The following is an 18,763-nucleotide window of genomic DNA, read 5'->3' as shown; positions in this document are numbered from 1 at the left end:
GTGTGGAAGTGTGTGTGTGCACCGGCGTATAAGTGTAACTTTGCTCGTGAACGAGTGGCAAGAGGTGGTAGAGGCGGGGGGAGCTGTGGTCCCAGGGCTGGACTGGGGTTGTGGGCGTGAGAATTTGCTCGGGGGCCAAGGTGTGCAGCTCTTAGCTCCAGTATGGGATCCGAGGGAGTTTTTGTCGATTCTGTGGAGGTGCGTGAGGGGGCGGGGGTGCGGTTAGATTCCAATTTCTGACAGAAGGGAGAGAGAGGGTGGCAAACCTTTAACAAGCCCACTCTGTGTGTTCTCCAGGGCGCTCCGAGTCTGGAAGCGCAAACTTTTGGTGGGCGGTGGAGGTAAGGATACTGGTTGTCATGGGAGTCTGGACACCAAGTCCTGGTCCTAGCTCTGTCCCTGAAACTGTGGGTTTCTTCCAGGAGTAGAATTTGGCCCTTCTCCCTCTACCCCAACCCCCCATTGGAGGACCCCCAGCCTCACCAGTCAGAAGTTCCTAATCTCAGAACGGTGATCAAATCACCGTGAAGCCTTGGGCAGCCCCTGCCTCTCTGTGAATCTGTTTCCCCATCTATACAAGGGGGAGGGGGGCGGGTGTCCCAGCGGGGCTGTAGTGGGCCAGCTAAGGCTGTATCCTTAGCTGCTGCCGGCAGGGGGCAGCAGGGGGCAGCAGAGGGCGGCCCGGCGCGGGGAGGAGGGAAGGTGGAGAGACACCGCGGGCCGAGACTTTAAATCGCCTTCATTTCCCCCAAATCCTTCCTTTTCCTCTCCTCCCCCAGGCCGGCGGGGAGGCAGCTTCCACCGCCCTCCGCGCGCCCTCACCCGGCCTTGCTCTGCCTCCGGGGACCGCCAGCAGCCCGCCTCCAAAAGTTTGATCATCTCTCTCTCTCTTTTTCTTGCTTCTTCTTCCTTTTTGGTGGAAGCAGAAAAGGAGCGAGGCAGGGGCGAGCGCGGCGCCCGGACTCCTGGGACCATGGGCCTGGCGCGGGCGCCCGCGGGGCCCCAGCCGCGCTGCCTGCCTGCTCGGGCGCCCCTGGGCGCGGGGCTGCTCTGGGGGCGCGGGGGCCGCGCGCTCTGAGCCGGCCTGGCGCGGCTGGGCGGGGGGCTGGCGGCCCCATGGGGCGCGCCCACACTTGCCCCCCGGGCTCGGGAGCATGAAGTAGGGGCCTGCCATGGGAGCGGGATCGGCGCGGGGGGCCCGAGGCACAGCGACGGCGGCGGCGGCGCACGGGGGGTGAGTACGAGCTCGGGGACGCCCCCTCCCCAGCTTCCTGCTGCTCCAATCTCGGGGAGGGCCGGGGTTCCCCGCCACGCGGTCGCTTCCAGCGGAACGTCAGCTTCCTGTCCCTTCCTGCGCCCCCGCGAGGCGGGACGCCAAGGGTTAATAGGGGCTGCGCCCCCGGCCGGGCGAGAGTTGGCGAGCGCTGCCCGCCCTGCCGCGCCTGGCCCGGCTGCCCGATCCCGTTGGGGCGGGGGCAGAGACAGCCCGGGGGTCGGGGGTGGGGGTGGGTGGTGGCGCCTGGAGCGGCCGGCGGGGTGCGGAGGGGGGCTTTTTGGATGCCTGGGGGAGGAGGGGGGGTCTCCGTTTGGGGCCGTGTCGGTGTGTTCCGGTGTCTCGATGTCTGCAGGTCCCAAGCCTGTACGTCTCCGTTTCTATCTGTTCTTGTGAAATTGTCCGCAAGTTTCTAGGTCACCAGGTCTCGGGTTCTGCTCCTGTCTCCGTGTCTGTGTGCCTCTGCACGTCCCCGCGTTTCTGGAAATCTCCGCGTGTATGTGTGAGTCGGCCTGAGTCTGTGTGTCTGTTTCCTGCTTCTCGGTTCCTGTCCCTTTCACGTGTGTAAGAGAGAAAAAGTGAGAGCCAGCATGTCAGAGCAGAAAGGGCCCTGGGCGATCACTGTGCGGAACCTCTCAGTGTACAGATGGGGAGACAGGGCCGGAGAGGGGCAGGGACCCTCCCAGGAGCGGCTGCGCGGAGCTGGGGCCCAGAGACTGGGATTCCCAGCGTGTGGAGTAGGATTTGTAAGAGAGAGTGAGCCTGTGCTAGAGCCGGCGCAGCGTGTGGGTGTGTGTGGGAGCCAGCAGCATGGAGTCCCTCGGGGCCTGTGGACGGCGCTCCTCTCTTTCCATCCTGCCCCCAGGACACCAGGACACTCCCCAGAGGCTGTCAGGGCTGTAGCTGGGCCCTGCCCCCTCTGGGCTGGAATCCGCAGGATGACACCCCCTCCTTTCTTCCCCATGTCTTGGAAAAAGCTGGCTGGTTGTGATTCCCCAGCCCTGCACCCCCTCACCACAACACACATACACACACACACACACACACACATACACGGCACCAGTTAGCACGCTGCTGACTCATTTTCTCCAGAAGACCCTGCGCCAGGGTAGATGCCAGCAGTTGGGCAGAAAAGTGGTGCCAGGCGAGCACCCCATGGTGGAGCTCCAGCTTTGGGCAAGTGGGCCGCCACACTGCTCAGAGGCCCAGTCTCTGCCTTCTCCTGCCTCCCTGCCTCCCTGCCTCCCTTGCCATCATGTCATCCTCCATCATGTGCGCTCTGGCTCCAGCATGCCTCTGCTCTCCATCATGCCTCTGCTTTCCAGCATGCCTCTGCCCCTGGACCCTTCTGGCCGGACCAAACTCCATGTCATGTCTATGGACACATCCCTGGCCTCTGCTTCTTTCTGTTTCCTCCCGGTACTCAGAAAATTCTCCCTCTCCTGTGCCTCCACCGGCCCTGCGGACCCCCAGCAGCCAGCAGCCTCCTGGTGGTCTCTGTCCCTTTCTGAGCACACTGCCCCTGTTCTTTGTTGGCATTTTCTCTCCTCCATCTCTGTCCAGGGACCCTCTTGACACCCACCTGTCTGGCTTGGCTATGCAGAGTACCATATCCACTGGTGGTAAGGGACAGCAGTGAGACACGGAATCATGTTCGTGGGAGGCAGGTGGCACCACAGGAGGGCCACGAGCCTTGCCATCAGGCAGGCTCGAGTTTGAATCCTAACTCTGCTACGCGAGCTTGGGTGAGCCACTCTGCTGCTTGTTCTTCTCCTCCACAAAACTGGCACCTTGTTCCCAGCTGGCTGAGTTTTGTGAAGATGAACAGGACCAGGCTTGTAAAGGGCTTAGAACAGGGCCTGGCATGTAATAAGTGTTCAATAAACAGCAGCTGGTATTTGTATTATTCCCTTCATGTTGAATGGGTGTGTGAGTCAATGGGAAAGTTCTGGGCTGCATCCTGTCCAGACGATGACCTGTCTCTGTTCCCATGGAGGACGTGGAAGCTGTGAAGAAAGCCCAGGCATAGCCGTTTGGGCACAGGGGGTCTGGCCAGTCCACGGAGGCAGGTGGGACAGGTCCATCCGACTTGCTGCGCTGTAGTTCCAGTTAGCTCCCTTTTAAGCTTTTACCCCATGTGTGAACAGCCAAGCCTAGTGTCCATAGGGCCACTTTCCCTGTGCATTTATTTCTGTGGCCTGGGTCTCAGCTCAGAGCCCTCAGTGACAGTTGAAGCTGGTGTGGGTTTCCAAGGTCCTGTGGGTTTCCAGGTAATAAGGATGGAAGAAAACTATCCAAGCAGGCTGCCGGTTCTGGCAATGTAGTTACCCAGGAGTAGTCCCATTTGGTGCACTGGCAGAGGGCCTTTTGCAGGGCATAGGAACACCTGGGTTTCCTGCTTGGAGGGCTGTGTGGCCAGACGATGTTTCCGTGCGATGTTTCCTCACAGCTCCCATTTCGGCTGCCTCCTGGCCACCCTGGCCTCTGTGCTCTGGTCTTCCCGACATTCTGGAGCCCTGGGTTCGCAAAGCCAAGGCCCACAAAGCAAGTGGTGAAAACAGAAGTCTGAAAGAGCAAAGCCCTGAGGCAGCACAGGCACTAAACGTGATTAGCAGTAGCCTAAACAGGATTGGAACGGGAGCAAAAGAATCGGCAGGGCCTCCCTCTGAGAGCCAACTTTCCAGGCCTGGAGCTGACTTAGATGACTCGTTGGCTCCCTGGGTTGCATCTCTGTTCCTGCTGGTGAAGGCTGGGGCTCCAGTCTCTGGCAAGTAGGAAGTCCCTGGAAGTCTTCAATTTCTGCTTCAATTTCTTAACAGATAGTCCTTTTCATTTGACTTGTCAAATGAAATGACTTGTCAAATGAAAAGGACTATCTGTTAAGTCATAGACTTGAAGCACTGTGTGACTTTGGGCAAATAACTTTCCCTCTCTGGGCCTCAGTTACCCATCTTGGCAAAGAAGGGAGAGAGAAGACTAGAATGTGACCCCTAGATGATCTTAAATGGCCTTCTCCCACTCCGACATGCTCTATACTTGGCAAGTTTATGAGTCAAGTGCACAGAATCCATTTCCAAGAGGGTCAGCTGCATTTGTCAGGGAGAATGAATGGAGGCTGAATACTTTTGTAATAGGCCTTCAGGGCTAACGTCCTCAAGTTGGAAGCCACGGTGTTAGGAAGCTTAATTGAAAAGAAGATTCTGATTCCATGTCTCCTGTGAGACTTCTTTCTCTCGACTTTCAGGGATTACAAGGATGTATTCTCTAATTCTCTGCAGAGTAGTCACTTTGGTATAGCTGTAGCTAGGGAAATCGACCGAGAAGGACATGTATGGTTTTTGTACCTTCTCTTCCCCACCTTGCCTTTCTTTATCAGTTTGGGAAACTTCCTAACTTCCTAAGAAGTTTGGTATGCGACATAATCCGATGAAGGACTCAAGGAGTGAGGGCAGGTGCCAGACAAGGGCCAGGAAGAGAGGGGACTGGAAGGAGATGGAACAGAAATTAGTGGGGTTACAGGAACACAGGAGGGCAAGGGGCAGTCTCTTCTGAGAAGGCATTCACAGAAAAAATGAGTTTTCAGTTTGGGAACTGCTGAATGACAGAAAGTACAGGCAACTTGTTGATTGCAGGATTTCTCAGAGCCTTTGATATACAGGTGTGCTTTCCGGATTGTCAAGACTGGAATGCAGGGGACAGCTCTTCCCTAATGTATCTGGCCAATTTCCTAGAAAGCGTGTCTCTGGTGGGTGTGGGAAATACTACTGAAGAGTTATGAACCCAGACGCTGCCCAGGATGGAAGTACCTGCCTTCCCTGAGCCTCAGTATTCTCCATTTGTCTAATTAAACAAAGCTGCCTTTTATTTCTCTCCAGGGCTCATGCTATTGCCGTTTGCCTCAAGGGAGCAAGTCATGCCAGAAAGGTTGGCCCTGCCTTCTCCCCAGGCAACCCCAGGGCAGCTTGACACTTTGACCTTTAGTCGTTGCCCATGGTGAGCTGGGGGCCTGGCCCCATGAAAAAGGCATTCTCCCAACAGTGGCAGCAGATTGGAGAGGATGAAGAGGAAGGACCAAGGATTATCTCGGAGCAATTCTGGAAAAAGTCAGAGCAGGGGAATTAAGGCTTTGGGAAGACATTTTTTAAAGTCCAGAGTCCTATAATACCAGGTAATATTAATTCATCTTATAAAAATATACTAGACACTTCCTATGTGCCTGCCAGGGGCTGGAAATGTAAGAGTGAATAAGCCCGGCATGGTGGCACATGCCTGTGATCTCAGCTACTCGGGAGGCTGAGGTGGGAGGAGAGCTTGAGCCCCGGAGTTCAAATCTAGCCTGGGCAACACTGTGAGACTCTGTCTCAAAAACAAAATGAAAAAAAAAAAACAAAACAGTGAATAAGACGGGTGTCCTTGCCCTTTAGAGACTTAGTCTAGACAGGGAAATAGGAGAGTAGACAATGACCACACATGTGAGAACCACCGTAGTGAGGCATGTGCAGTGAGCTGCGGGAGGCGACACCCATGCTGGGATCTAATGGATGTGCAGTAACTGACCAGTCAAAGGAGTAGTGTCTACATGATGGGAGTAGCATGTGCAAAGGCCCAGAGCTGGAGAAGGCGATCAGGGGACCATCATTGGCATCTGAGTGCTGTTTCAGCTGGTTTACGTTATGCTGCAAGTAACTGAAGACCCAACTCAAAATAGTTTAAAGGATAAGGGGGGTTATTCCCATATCAAGAGGCCTCAAGGAAGAGCAGTACTAGGGTTGGTGAATTTAACATCTCAACAGTGTCTTCAGACACCCACTATTTTTCTATTCTGCCATCCTCACGTGCTCTTGGGGCTTGTTACCTCATGTACCCAAAATGACTGCAGCAGCTCTGAGCAGTATGTCCTTACTCAACAGCATACGGAGGCTTGAAGAAAACCTTCTCTGCTTTCTCAGGGTCTCTAACAGGCATCCCTCACCTCTCACTGACCACATCTGGGTCTTACATGCATGCCTAAACCAGTCACTGGCATGGCAAATGAAATTCTCAGGATCAGCTTAGATTTATCCAGATTCACATAGGATCCTGTAAGTCCATGCCTATGTGAGCAAGCAGGAAGGAGGGATGTCTGTGGGTATGTAATCACCAGTGTCTTCACCATGCCCCACAATGACAGAAGCTGTCATCTACGGTGCGCAGGGAGTCTGGGAAGAACCTAGGGTTCCAGTTATCAACCCTGGCAAACGGGTTTCCTAGATTACGTGATTCCACAGAAGCACACCATCCTAGCTTTCCTCTTGGAAATGCATCCTGGGCCTGTCTGTCCCAGCCTTAGCCCTCATCACCCACCTGACACAGCTCTCTTGCTGTGCCCCGGCTGTCTCTGGCCACGTGCCGCCCTCCCCTCTCCCTGCCTGGGGATCAGATACCCCAGGTGGCTTCGGGTGTCACTGGTGGCTGCTCCCACAGGAAGGTGAAATTGTATCATTGCCTTTGCCCATCTTGGCAAGAGCCACAGAGCAGAATTTTAACCCTTCCTGGCCCCAGAGTGTAGGGACAGCGGGGACCGTCTAGGGGAGTATTTTGCATGAGCTTATTGACTCCTCATGCCTGACCTGCGAGATAGGGAACATCAGCCCATGTTGTAGAAGACAAGACAGGCTCAGAGAGGCTGAGCGACTCATGCGGGTTCATACAGCTGAGAAGTGACAGGGCCAGGTTTGCAGCTGGCTTTGTCTAACTCCCCCTCATCCCCTCTGTTTTCTTTCTCCCACTTTCCATTAGGATAAAGCCAAGTCAGGAGCTGCCTTCACCCACACTGGTTCTGGTTAAGGGGTCTCCTCTCTCCTGCCCTGTGTGGGGATTGGTCTTCCAAGCAGACCAGCCTGGTCTTCCCACTGACCTTTCACCCCTGGCTCTGCAGCCCATTGGCTGGGGTCTGGGGAAGGGTCTCAAGATCATGAGGCTGTAGTACAGATGGGGAGACTGAGGCTCGGAGAAAGGGAGGGGCTGGCCCCTGGTTGCCCATTGAGTCAGCATCAGATTTTGAGCTGGACCCTAGATGTTCCAATGACCAGGGCAGGGCTTCCTGTGCGCTGCTTCCTGCCCACTGACCTTGGCTAATCGATCTGTGAAAAGCAAGGCTGTGTTTGTGCATGTAACCAGGTCTTCACTGAGAGGCTGTGCCTGGAGGCCGGGAAGAGTGGGCTGCTGCTCTGATGGGGTCCTAGAGCCTGCACCTGGCCTCCTGCCTTCTGTGGGCAGGACTGGGGTGAGACTGGGACTGGTGTCCACTCCCAGCTTCCCCAGCCGGATCTGGGCGTGAGCGGGTGGAAGCTGATGCCGCCTCTGCTTGTGTCTCCTGGTCTCTAGGGGGTTTCTCTTCTCCTGGATCTTAGTCTCGTTTGCCTGTCACCTGGCCTCCACCCAAGGAGCTCCTGAAGGTAATTCTGTCTTCTCTTTGTCCAGGGGGAGACAAAGGAGAATGGAAGGGGCCTGAGAACTCAGGGGTAGGAGACAGCGGTGCCTGTAATCGGAACTCAGTGCCTCAGTTTTCCCATCAGCAGCATGGAGATGATAATTGGCAAATTCTCTTTAGGCTTGAAATAATCACATTTGAGGCCAGGCTCATGCCTGCAATCCCAGCACTTTGGGAGGCCAAGGTGGGTGGATCACGAGGTCAGGAGATCGAGACCATCCTGGCCAACATGGTGAAACCCCATCTCTACTACAAATACAAAAATTAGCTGGGCGTGGTGACATGCGCCTGTAGTCCCAGCTACTTGGGAGGCTGAGGCAGGAGAAACGCTTGAACCCAAGAGGCGGAGCTTGCAGTGAGCCAGATTGCGCCACTGCACTCCAGCCTGGCAACAGAGCGAGACTCCGTCTCAAAAAAAAAACAAAATCACATTTGAAGTTTTTGTAAAGGGGTAGGAAAGACTCAGTGCAGAAATGCGGAAGGGGGATGCTTGTGTTGTTTCTGGGGCAGAATTTGAGTAAGTTACTCCGGTTTTAAGCCTCGGTTGTCCCTGTTTGTCCAATGAGTGCTGTTAAGAACTGCTTAAAAAAACAAAGCATTAAGCATTAACTGTCATGGCCCAAGCCTGGGATCCCATCTTCCCCTTCCCGTGAGATCCTGCTTTTCCCTCCTATCCCTAAGGGGCTGTCCAGGGGGCCAGGGCGGCGATGGACTGGCTCCACATCTGCCCAGGGAAACTGAAACCTCTCCCACATCTGTTTGTCAAGCAGCCGCGTGCCTCTGAAAATAGCCGCCCTTCCCCCGCCTTCACGCCCAGCCCTTGTGCTGGGGCAGGCAGCCTGGCACGCCGGGAGTCCCTGTGGCCTGACCTGGCCACTCGGCAGGGATTGGGCCCCTGGGAGGGCAGGGCTGTGCCCGGAAGAGACTTCTGCTGCCCAGCAACATTTTGTGCAAATGTCATATTTTCCAAGCTTGCTGTTTCCCCCACAAAGTAGGTGAACAGCTGTCCAGAGTCCTGAGTCAGGCACTGGGGCGGGGGGTTGGGGAGAGGCTGGAGCTGTGTGGAGCCAGGTTTATGTAATAAAGGGATATTGTGGGGGCCAGCTGGCAGGCTCCTTCTATCTTGGCGTTGGGCTGTATTTATTCCCCTGTCCCCCATCTCTTCACCGGTGATGGGATGCTGGATGTGTGTCCACCCTGCTTTCCAACAAGCCTGGGAGGCCCCCGGCAGAATAGCATCATGGCTAAGCACAAAGACCCCGGAGTCAGGTGGCCTGGGTTCAAACCTTGGCTGTGCCTTTTTTGAGTTGCAAGTTATTCCCTCTGACTCTTCCGAGCCCCCTCTGTAAAGTGAGGATATTAAAGAGTACCTGCTCCATAGATTGTTGAGAGGATCAAGTGAGATCATACCTGTAAAATACTTGGCATATAGTAAGTGCTCAACAAGTATTAGTTTTTCTTATTGGTGTTAATTAGTTACCTGAAAAATTCGGGCAAGAATAACCCTTTCCTATGCCCTGCAGTGCCCACAGTGGTCAGAGACTCACGGCAGCTCTGGGCTGGTCGCCTTTGCCAGGTGTCAGGGTTTGAGACTTTGCCCTTTAGCTGCAGATGGTCTTTGGGGGACACCTGGAGACTGGCTGGTTGTCAGCTTAGAAGTCCACCCAGTGGATAGGGGAAACCTCACCCGTGCTGCCTGGCCCAGCCAGTTGTGACTGTCTTTGGGTAAGTGCAGGTTGGCCCTAAATTCCATGTGTGGAGAGGGATGTGAGCAGGCCTGAGGAGCCCTCCAGGGGTTGTTGAGTGGGGACTAGAGGAAGGACCAGGTGGCTTCCTGCCCATACCTCTTGTCCAACCAAATGGCTCCTCCCATTCTAAGTCCCAGTTTATTGTGAATAATAGTGAATAGTATTTCATGATAATAAGAGGGTTTCAGTGATTAAAACAGATACCATTAAGAGAATCCTTAATCAGCAGTTTATTTTAGCTTAGAACCTGAGGGCAGACAGATGGGAGAAAGGATGGGAAGGAGGAGTTTGAAATGAAATGAAAGCCCCTTGGGTCCTAAGGAAGAATAAGGGTCTTAAACTCAAGCCAACCTGAACCAGCAACACAGAGCTATAGAATTCTTAGAACATGGCAACACCTGTGCTATCTCAAGGTCTGTTTCTCTTGTCTTACAGGCAGGGAATTGAGGTCCAAGTGTCAGTAAGAGACTCAAGCAGAGTTACTCAATGTGGGGCTTGGGTGAAGATGATGTGGAAGATGACCATATCATCCCCCTAACAACCCTATGGTGTAGGCGCTCTTTACAGCTCTGTTTCACAGTGGAAAGAACTGAGGCTCAGAGTCCAGGTTCACTGCTGGTCTTCTCAGGCTCTACATTTTGCCCTTCTGACTCCAGAGTCTGCTATAGAACCATTATAACATGCTGCCAGCACTCAGGTTCTCAGTTTCCCCCAGGAAACTGTCCTTCTATCCATTTATCCACCCATTCATCTGCCTATCCATTTACCTATCCATTTATCTATCCATCATCCATCCATCCATCCATTCATCCATCCATCCATCCGTCCATCCATCTATCCATTCATTCATCTACCCTTTCATCCACTCATCCATCCATTCATCCATTTATCTATCCATTCACCCATCCATCTTCTATCTACCAATTCATCTACCTATCCATCCATCTGTTAATCCACCCACCCACCCATCCATCCATCCAGCCAGCCATTATCCATCCATCTATTCATCCATCCATCCATCCATTCATCCATTTATCCATCCATCCACCCATCCATATGTCTATCTACCTATTCATCTATTATCCATTTATCCATTCATTTATCCATCCATCCATCCATCCATCCATCCATCCATCCACCCATCCATTCATCTACCCTTTCATCCACCCATCCATCCATTCATCCATTTATTAATTCATCCATCATCCATCCATCCATCTACCAATTCATCTACCTATCCATCCATCCATTCATCCACCTACCCATTCCATCCATCCAGTCAGCCACTATCCATCCGTCCATCCATCCATCCATCCATCCATACATACATACATACATCCACCCATCCATCCATCCACCAATTCATCTATCTATCCATCCATCCATGCATTCATCCATCCACCATCCAGCCAGCCAGCCATTATCCATCCATCCATCCCTTCATCTATTTATCCATCCATCCATCCATCCATCCATCCATCCATCCATCCACCAATTCATCTACCTATCCATCCATTCACTCATCCACCCACCCATCCAGCCAGCCAGCCAGCCAGCCATTATCCATCCATTCATCTATCCATCTGTCCATCCAACCATCCCTTCATCTATTCATTCATCCATCCATCCATTCATTTATCCATCCATCCATCCATTTATTCATCCATCCATCTATACATCCATCTACTCATCCATCCTTTCATCCATCCATTTATCCATCCATCCATCCATCCATCCATCCATCCATCCATCCATCCATCTCCCAGTTGTCAACTGAGGAGCAAATGCCAAGTGTTGCATTCAACCCTCAGCACAACCTTTGCAGGGGATGATAGGGAAAGAGCATTCAGTACTCAGGGCCTATCTTGCTGAGCTCAGGGGAAGGGCCCTGAGGACCTGACCCAGACTCAGATTCCAGAGGCAGCTTTTCCTTCCCTGCTGAGTCAGAGCTCAGGAGCCTGCTTTGCTGACCCTGGCAGCTCAGCTGACTGAAGGGGTCTAATAATCTGGGAGGGGAAAGGTCAGGAAGCCTTTCCATAAACACTCTGGAAGCCCTCCTTTTGCTTTTGCTCTGGCAAGCCCTGCTGACATAATTATTGGGCGGATGTGACCTGGCCAGACCACAGTCAGATATCCATACACTTTGCCAGAGGACAGAGGTTGCAGGGATGCTTTGATTGCTTCCCCTTCTCTCCCCAGAGCCCTGCGGGCAGGAGGAGGAGTCAGCGGAAATGCCATCACCCTTCTGATAGCAGATAGCAGCCCCGTAGCCTGGTAGAGACACCTTGGGAGTGGGAAGTGGAATGGGTGGGTCCCTGAGGAGATGGTGGAACCTGTCAGACCCCTGGGACATCCTTTACCAAGCTCTGGTGACAGGTCTATTCTTGTCACCCTGGTCCCTCACTTATGGGACTGCTTCCTGGAGGAGATGGCTTTCCTGGTGGAGAAAAAGGAGTATAACATGTCACTGTTGCGCAGCCTATAACACTCTCAGCAAGAGCATTTGGTGATTATCATTACTTTTAGTATTAGTTATTATTTGAAAGTGCTGCTTTTGTACCAGGCACTTAAAAAAATGTATTCACTCATGTAACTGTTACATCCTTCTGAGGCTGGGACTGTTACTATTCCATTTAATAGATGGGAAAACTGAGGCACTAAAGTCACAAGATTAGTGTTAGAGGTAGGATTTGAACTCAGGAACTTTGGCTCCAGAGTCTGTTTTTTAACCCCAGTATGCAAGATTATGCAGCCAGATAAGGGGTCACAATCCCTGCTGGATGGTTCCAACGCTGCCCTCTCAGCCACCACCATGGGGCGGCATTATTTTTAGATGAATGAACAAAGGACCAGGTAGCTGTGGGTGGACTGTCCACATTGTCTGTGCCCCTTAGGGGGTGGGGGTGGGGCGGGCTGGAGCAGGTCCTGACTGTGTCCTCTCCCCTTTTCCCTCCCTCTCAGATGTGGACGTCCTCCAGCGGCTGGGCCTCAGCTGGACGAAGGCCGGGAGCCCTGCACCCCCGGGAGTCATTCCTTTCCAGTCTGGCTTCATCTTTACACAGCGGGCCCGGCTCCAGGCTCCCACGGGCTCCGTCATTCCTGCCTCCCTGGGCACAGAGCTGGCGCTGGTGCTGAGCCTCTGCTCCCACCGGGTGAACCATGCCTTCCTCTTCGCTGTCCGCAGCCAGAAACACAAGCTGCAGCTGGGCCTGCAGTTCCTCCCCGGCAAGACGGTCGTCCACCTGGGGTCCCGGCGTTCGGTGGCCTTCGACCTCGACATGCACGACGGGCGCTGGCACCACCTGGCCCTCGAGCTCCGAGGCCGCACAGTCACTCTGGTGACCGCCTGCGGGCAGCGCCGGGTGCCTGTCCTGCTGCCTTTCCACAGGGACCCTGCACTCGACCCCGGGGGCTCCTTCCTCTTTGGGAAGATGAACCCGCATGCAGTCCAGTTTGAAGGTGCTCTGTGCCAGTTCAGTATCTACCCTGTGACGCAGGTCGCTCACAATTACTGTACCCACCTGAGGAAGCAGTGTGGACAGGCTGACACGTACCAGTCCCCACTGGGGCCTCTCTTCTCCCAAGACTCTGGCAGACCTTTCACCTTCCAGTCTGACCTCGCCCTGCTAGGCCTGGAGAACTTGACCACTGCCACACCACTGGGGTCACAGCCAGCAGGCAGGGGACCCAAGGGGACTGTGGTGCCCGCCACTCCCACCAAGCCCCAAAGGACTAGCCCCACAAACCCTCACCAGCATATCGCGGGGCGAGGCCCAGCCCAAACCCCACCTGCCAAGCTGTCAGCCAGTAACACACTTGATCCTGTGCTCCCAGCCTCTCTTGGCAGCTCTACCAGAACGCCTCGCCCTGCAGCCTCTCAACCATCACAGAAGATCACAGCCACCAAAATCCCCAAAAGCCTCCCTACCAAGCCTTCAGCCCCTTCTACTTCAATTGTCCCCGTCAAAAGTCCCCATCCTACCCAGAAAACAGCTGCACCTTCATTTACAAAGTCAGCCCCACCCACTCAGAAGCATGTACCTACAGTTCCTGCCAAAGTATCCCGTCCCGCAGAGAAGCCCATCCAGAGGAACCAAGGAATGCCCAGGCCCCCACTGCCCAGCACCCAGCCCCTACCTCCTACCACCAGCTCCTCTAAAAAACCCATTCCCACACTAGCTCAAACTGAGGCCAAGGTGACTAACCATGCCAGTAAGCCGGCCTCTGCCCGCACCAGCACCCACAAACCTCCCCCATTTACTGCTTTATCCTCATCTCCTGCCCCTACTCCTGGTTCTACCAGGACGACTCGGCCACCAGCCACAATGGTGCCTCCAACCTCGGGCACCAGCGCTCCCAGAACAGCACCTGCCGTCCCCACTCCTGGCTCAGCTCCCACTGGAAACAAGAAGCCCACTGGATCGGAAGCCTCAAAGAAAGCCGGACCTGAGAGCAGCCCCCGGAAGCCCGTCCCCCTCAGACCTGGGAAGGCAGCCAGGGATGTCCCCTTGAGCGATCTGACAACCAGGCCTAGCCCCAGACAGTCCCAGCCCAGTCAGCAGACCACTTCAGCCCTGGTATTGGCCCCAGCTCAATTCCTGTCCTCCAGCCCCCGGCCCACGAGCAGTGGCTATTCGTTCTTCCACCTGGCAGGATCTACGCCTTTCCCTCTGCTGATGGGGCCTCCGGGGCCCAAGGGAGACTGTGGTTTGCCGGTAAGACTGAGTGGGGTCTGCATGCTGCGTGGAGCTCCAGTGGGGGACTGGGGCATTGGTCAAGTGGTTGCCCCTGGTAAAGAAGGAAAAGGAGCAGCTTAGAGCAGGGAGCTGGTTATGGGCACATCCTCGGCTCCAGCCAGGCCCCTGGCTCCTCTGGCTCTGCTAAATGCATCATTGCTCACTCTGCTCCAGATTCATGATCCACTGGGACAGACTTAAGTCTGGTGGTTAACCCCAGGTGAAGAGCACCCCTGGGCTTTGGTTGGCCCAGGTCCAAGCCCATTCTTTGCTAACCCAGCTGCAAAGGTCGAACAGCTTAAGGAAAGCCCGTAGCTGTCTGGCCCCAGATCATGCAGTGAGTAAGCAGCTTCCAAAGCCCCGCTCTCCCAGCTCATGGAGCAGGGGTCCTTCTGGCCATCAGCTTGTCTGAGAGTTGCAGACAAAGGTCACACATGGGGAGCTCTGGATATGTTTTGTTTGGCACGTGCAGTGTCCTTTTTTAAAAATCCAATAAGTTACTAACATTTGAAAAATGTGAGAGATTTCTTATAAAAAGACTCAGCAACCAGCTTCTCTTGGAAAGTGGGAGATGCAATGGCACTTGAGCCACCCCGTTAGAACAAGTCTGTTCTTGTCTGTGCTGGTCCCCACTTCTCCTGACTGAGTCTTCCGATCAGTCCTTTCACCTGTTTATGTTACCTGCCTGCCCAGCGCCTGCAGGGGTTTGATTTGTAACCCCCGGTAGGAGTTTGGGGTGCGGAAGATCAGCGTGGGCCAGAAGGAAGAGGAAGGGAGAAGAAAGAACACGACTTGCAGGATGGTCTCAGGGTCGATATCTCTGGCTTGCCTGGGACCGTCTCCAGGGGCAACGACCTTCCCACAGCTGGAGGCCAATTCCTCTGGGTGGGGAATGATGGGATGGCGTTTCCAGAAGCCTCAGGGCTCTGCTCTGTTCTCCCGCCTTGGAGACGACCACCGTGTGGTGGCCTCTCTCTCTCCTTCCTGAAGCCGGCTCTCCCACTGGGCTCTGTGTTTGAGGTTAGGGCTCCCTGCAATGCGGAGACAGTGGCAGATGCTGGGAATTCCCAGGCCTTCCAAACACACTTAATGAGTTTTAATAATCATTAGGAATAATATTTATCCAGCCTGTCTCCAAGGGGACTGAGAGTCCGCCTTTATTATAACCATATTGTCGAACTTATGGAAACTGTATGCATTGCTTTGCAATTATGTCAACGTTCTGCTCAAGTTCAGTGTTCTGAAATTGGCAGCGTAGAGAGTTGGGAGCCACCACTTTCTTGTGGAAAGAACGAGGAACCCTTTTCACCTCTCCAGCCAACCCAGGCCAACTCTGGCACCAGGTGCCTTGGGGCCCTGACAGCTCAGCTTCCCACGCTGTGTGTGTGCTGGGCTCAATGGTGGTGAGGTCAAAAGGGGAATTGTCCCCTCCTGACAGGACATGGTGAGGTCCATGGTCTCAACTCTGGCCACACAGCACAACCCAGCCGTGAGGAGGAGGCTAGCCCTCCCTCCCAAGAATGTGTGTGGTGTGGAGAGAGGAGGGGAGCTGGCCCAGGGCAGATTCTATAGAATCTTGGGTCCTCTGTATGTCTGAGTCAAATACTTTTTCCTGGGGCTCGGGGCTCTGGGTTAGCAGGAAGTGAGGCCTCCTGCCAAATCTCTTTGAAAAAGAGGAGGCACTGAAGTGAACCTGGTCAGTCAGTGGATGCTTGGGGATGACTTAGTTCAACTTTCCTCATTGGACAGGTGAGAAAATTGCGCTCAGAGAGGGCCAGGACCTGCCCAAGGCCACGCAGCATGGAGGAGGCAGAGCTGAAGTTTACATTCCAGACTCTAGACTCCAAGACTAGCACATTCCATCCCATTGCCCTGAGTGTCCACTCTGAGGCTCTGGGACTCAGATCTGGGGGACGGGCTTCAGACAAGAGTCACTACTGTCCCTGTCCCTGGTCTCAAAGGAAGGACTCAAAATCTAAAGAATCTCTTTCTTTTTTTTTTTTTTTTTTTTAGAGACAGGGTCTCACTCTGTCACCCAGGCTGGTGTGCAGTGGTGTGATCACAAGTCACTGCATTCTTAATCTCCCGGGCTCAATCCATCCTCCTGCCTCAGCCTCCCAGGTAGCTGGGACTACAGGCACATGCCACCATGTCCAGCTATTTTTGTCACTTTTTTTGTAGAGTCTGGGTCTCACTATGTTGTCCAGGCTGGTCTTAAACTCCTGGCCTCAAAAGATCCTCCTGCCTCAGCCTCTGAGAGCACTAGAATGACAGGCTTAAGCCACTGTGCCTGGCCTAAAGAATCTTCTGATTCGATAACCCATCAAGTTTATGAGCTACTTCCACAGGCACGGTGTCTCCTTTAGGACCTCATGGAAACTGGTTGAGGAGGGCAGTCTGTGTGTGTTCAGCCCTGCCCCACAGATGATCCAACAGGGGTTAGAAAGAGATAAAGGGCCCGGCCAGAGGCACCCAGCATGTTCCCGAAGGAGCTGGGATGCGACTTGTGGTCCCTGACTTCTGGCCAGGGCCGAGGCTCTTTCTGCTCCTCCAGCCCTGACTTCTGAGGACAAGGGGAAGACACCAACCTGCCCAGGGGACATCCCTGCCTCAGGCCCCGTGCTATCCCCTGTCCCCACCTTCCCCCAGCTTGGAACATAGCTTACTCCAGGAGGAACCAGGAAGCTGGTAGAATCTTTGTCCACTGTGTAGCAGATGGCAACCTGGTCACTTCTTCACCAGATACCAGAATAATGTAATGGAAGAGGCGTCTTTGAATGTGATAAAATGAACTCCCATTCTTTCTGGCCTCTGCTGTCTTCCCTTGACCTCCATATACATCCAGGATCTAAGCCCAGCAGAGCAGAAGCTCCAGCTGCCCAGGAGAAGTGCTTCCTTGTCCCCCATCTGGGGACATGCAGACTTGGGTTCAAATCCTGGCTCCACCCCTTTTAGCTCTGTGACTGATCCATGCTGAGCCTGTTTCTATAGAACATAAGATGATAATAGCTCCCACTTCTGGTGGGGATGGTGGCCTGAAAATGTGCATAAATTTTATTTGCATATAAAGCTGTAGTAGAGGCTCAGCGTGGTGGCTTACACCTGTAATCCCAGCACTTTGGGAGGCCAAGGCAGGCGGATCACTTGAGGCCAGGAGTTCACCAACATGGTGAAACCCTATCTTTACCAAACATACAGAAATTAGCCAGGCATGGTGGCACACATCTGTAATCCTAGTTACTTGGGAGGCTGAGGTAGGAGAATCCCTTGAACTCGGGAAGTGAAGGTTGTAGTGAGCCGAGATCATGCCACTGCACTCCAGCCTGGGCAACAGTGAGACTCTGTCTCAAAAAAAAGCTGGAGTAGAAATGAAGTAGGTTGGGCCATCTTACCTAGGTTTGCTGAGTGAGTTTGGGGAAATACTTCCCTCTCCCCAGTGCTCAGTCTCCTACTGAAATAAAGTGTTGGGACAGCTCTCCCCTTAGACATGACTGTGGGGCCTTTCAGTGTTTTAGAGAGGTGCAGTGGCTGTGTTTGCATGTGCAAACCTGTTCCTCGGGGTTCAGGGCACGAGAGCAACTGGCAGAGGCTGAGACAGAGTTCTGGGCCCAGGCCTGCCAGGAGTTGTAGCTGCTGAGTGAGGGAGCTCTGTGGGAGCCCCAAGAGGGGGGAGCATGGAAAAACTGAGCTTGGCCCTGGGTGAGTTGGGGCGGGGAGGCCGCGGTTCACAGCGCTGCACAGAAGCTGCACAGAAGCCCCACGCCTGAGAGGAGGCGAGTCAAGGCCTTATTTATTCACGATCAGGCCACTGGCATTTGCCCACGCTTGCACTTTTTGCAAATGTCCCATCGGGAAGACCCAGCTAAGGGCCTGGCCCACAGCACGTGCTCTGTGACTATCTATCTGTGAAATGAACGAAAGAATTTGATCCTTATGAAATGCAGGTCATCCTGACTCCCAGACGGGGCTCCTTGAGGTTACCCAGAACTCTGCTGTCAGGGAGATGAGGAGGCCATGTGGACTGCAAAAGCACGTAGTCTTAGGATTTGGGATGACCTGGGTTTGAACCATTCCCTTATCCAGCCATCCATTCATTCTTTGCACAATTGTTAGCTGAATGTCCTCTAGATGCCTGGTGCTGTGTGACCTTTGACAAATCACTTAACCTCTCTAAGCCTCAGTTTCTGCCTCTATAAAATGGGGATACGGTGCCACCTACCTTTCCAGGGTCGTTACATGGATTCAGTGAGATGCGGGAGGTAAAGCACATATGAAACCTGGGTCCTGGTAGATTGTCGTGGCTGTGATTGTGGACTGATGGTGGGTGTCGAGGTGGGGACTTTGGTGCACTGAGAGAACTGGGAGGGTCTGGACATAGTCTCACATTTGCTTGGAGAACTGTGCTATGAAAATATTAACCTGGGGCTAGTCGGTGGAGCAGGGACAGCTTGGGAGCCTGAATGGATAAGGGTGTCATGACACATGTCAGCTAGACAGGAGGGGGGTTAGGGGAGGACTGCCCCCATTTTTTTTT

The 18,763-nt window shown here is 53.9% G+C and overlaps 1 protein-coding gene across 8 annotated transcripts in view; it reads left to right on the top strand.

The window, feature by feature from the left end:
* The first annotated feature begins 1,052 nt into the window (after positions 1-1,052).
* COL27A1 (collagen type XXVII alpha 1 chain) overlaps positions 1,053-18,763 on the top strand; it is a 156,942-nt gene continuing 139,231 nt past the window's right edge. For 3 of the 8 annotated variants that reach the window (XM_077968245.1, XM_015117009.3, XM_077968244.1), the window contains exons 1-3: positions 1,056-1,234; positions 7,640-7,710; positions 12,455-14,208. In XM_077968245.1, coding sequence (XP_077824371.1) covers positions 1,173-1,234; positions 7,640-7,710; positions 12,455-14,208 — 1,887 coding nt within the window. In that variant the 5' untranslated portion in view covers positions 1,056-1,172. Of the gene's footprint in view, positions 1,235-7,397; positions 7,539-7,639; positions 7,711-12,454; positions 14,209-18,763 lie in introns of those variants that run through there. The other 5 variants (XM_077968251.1, XM_077968250.1, XM_077968249.1 and 2 more) reach the window with 3 other exon arrangements.

Source organism: Macaca mulatta, chromosome 15 (assembly GCF_049350105.2).
Source record: "Macaca mulatta isolate MMU2019108-1 chromosome 15, T2T-MMU8v2.0, whole genome shotgun sequence".
Taxonomy (NCBI): Eukaryota; Metazoa; Chordata; class Mammalia; order Primates; family Cercopithecidae; genus Macaca; species Macaca mulatta.
The sequence above is the reverse complement of the archived record's forward strand: the minus strand, read 5'-3'. Positions and strand labels throughout refer to the sequence as shown.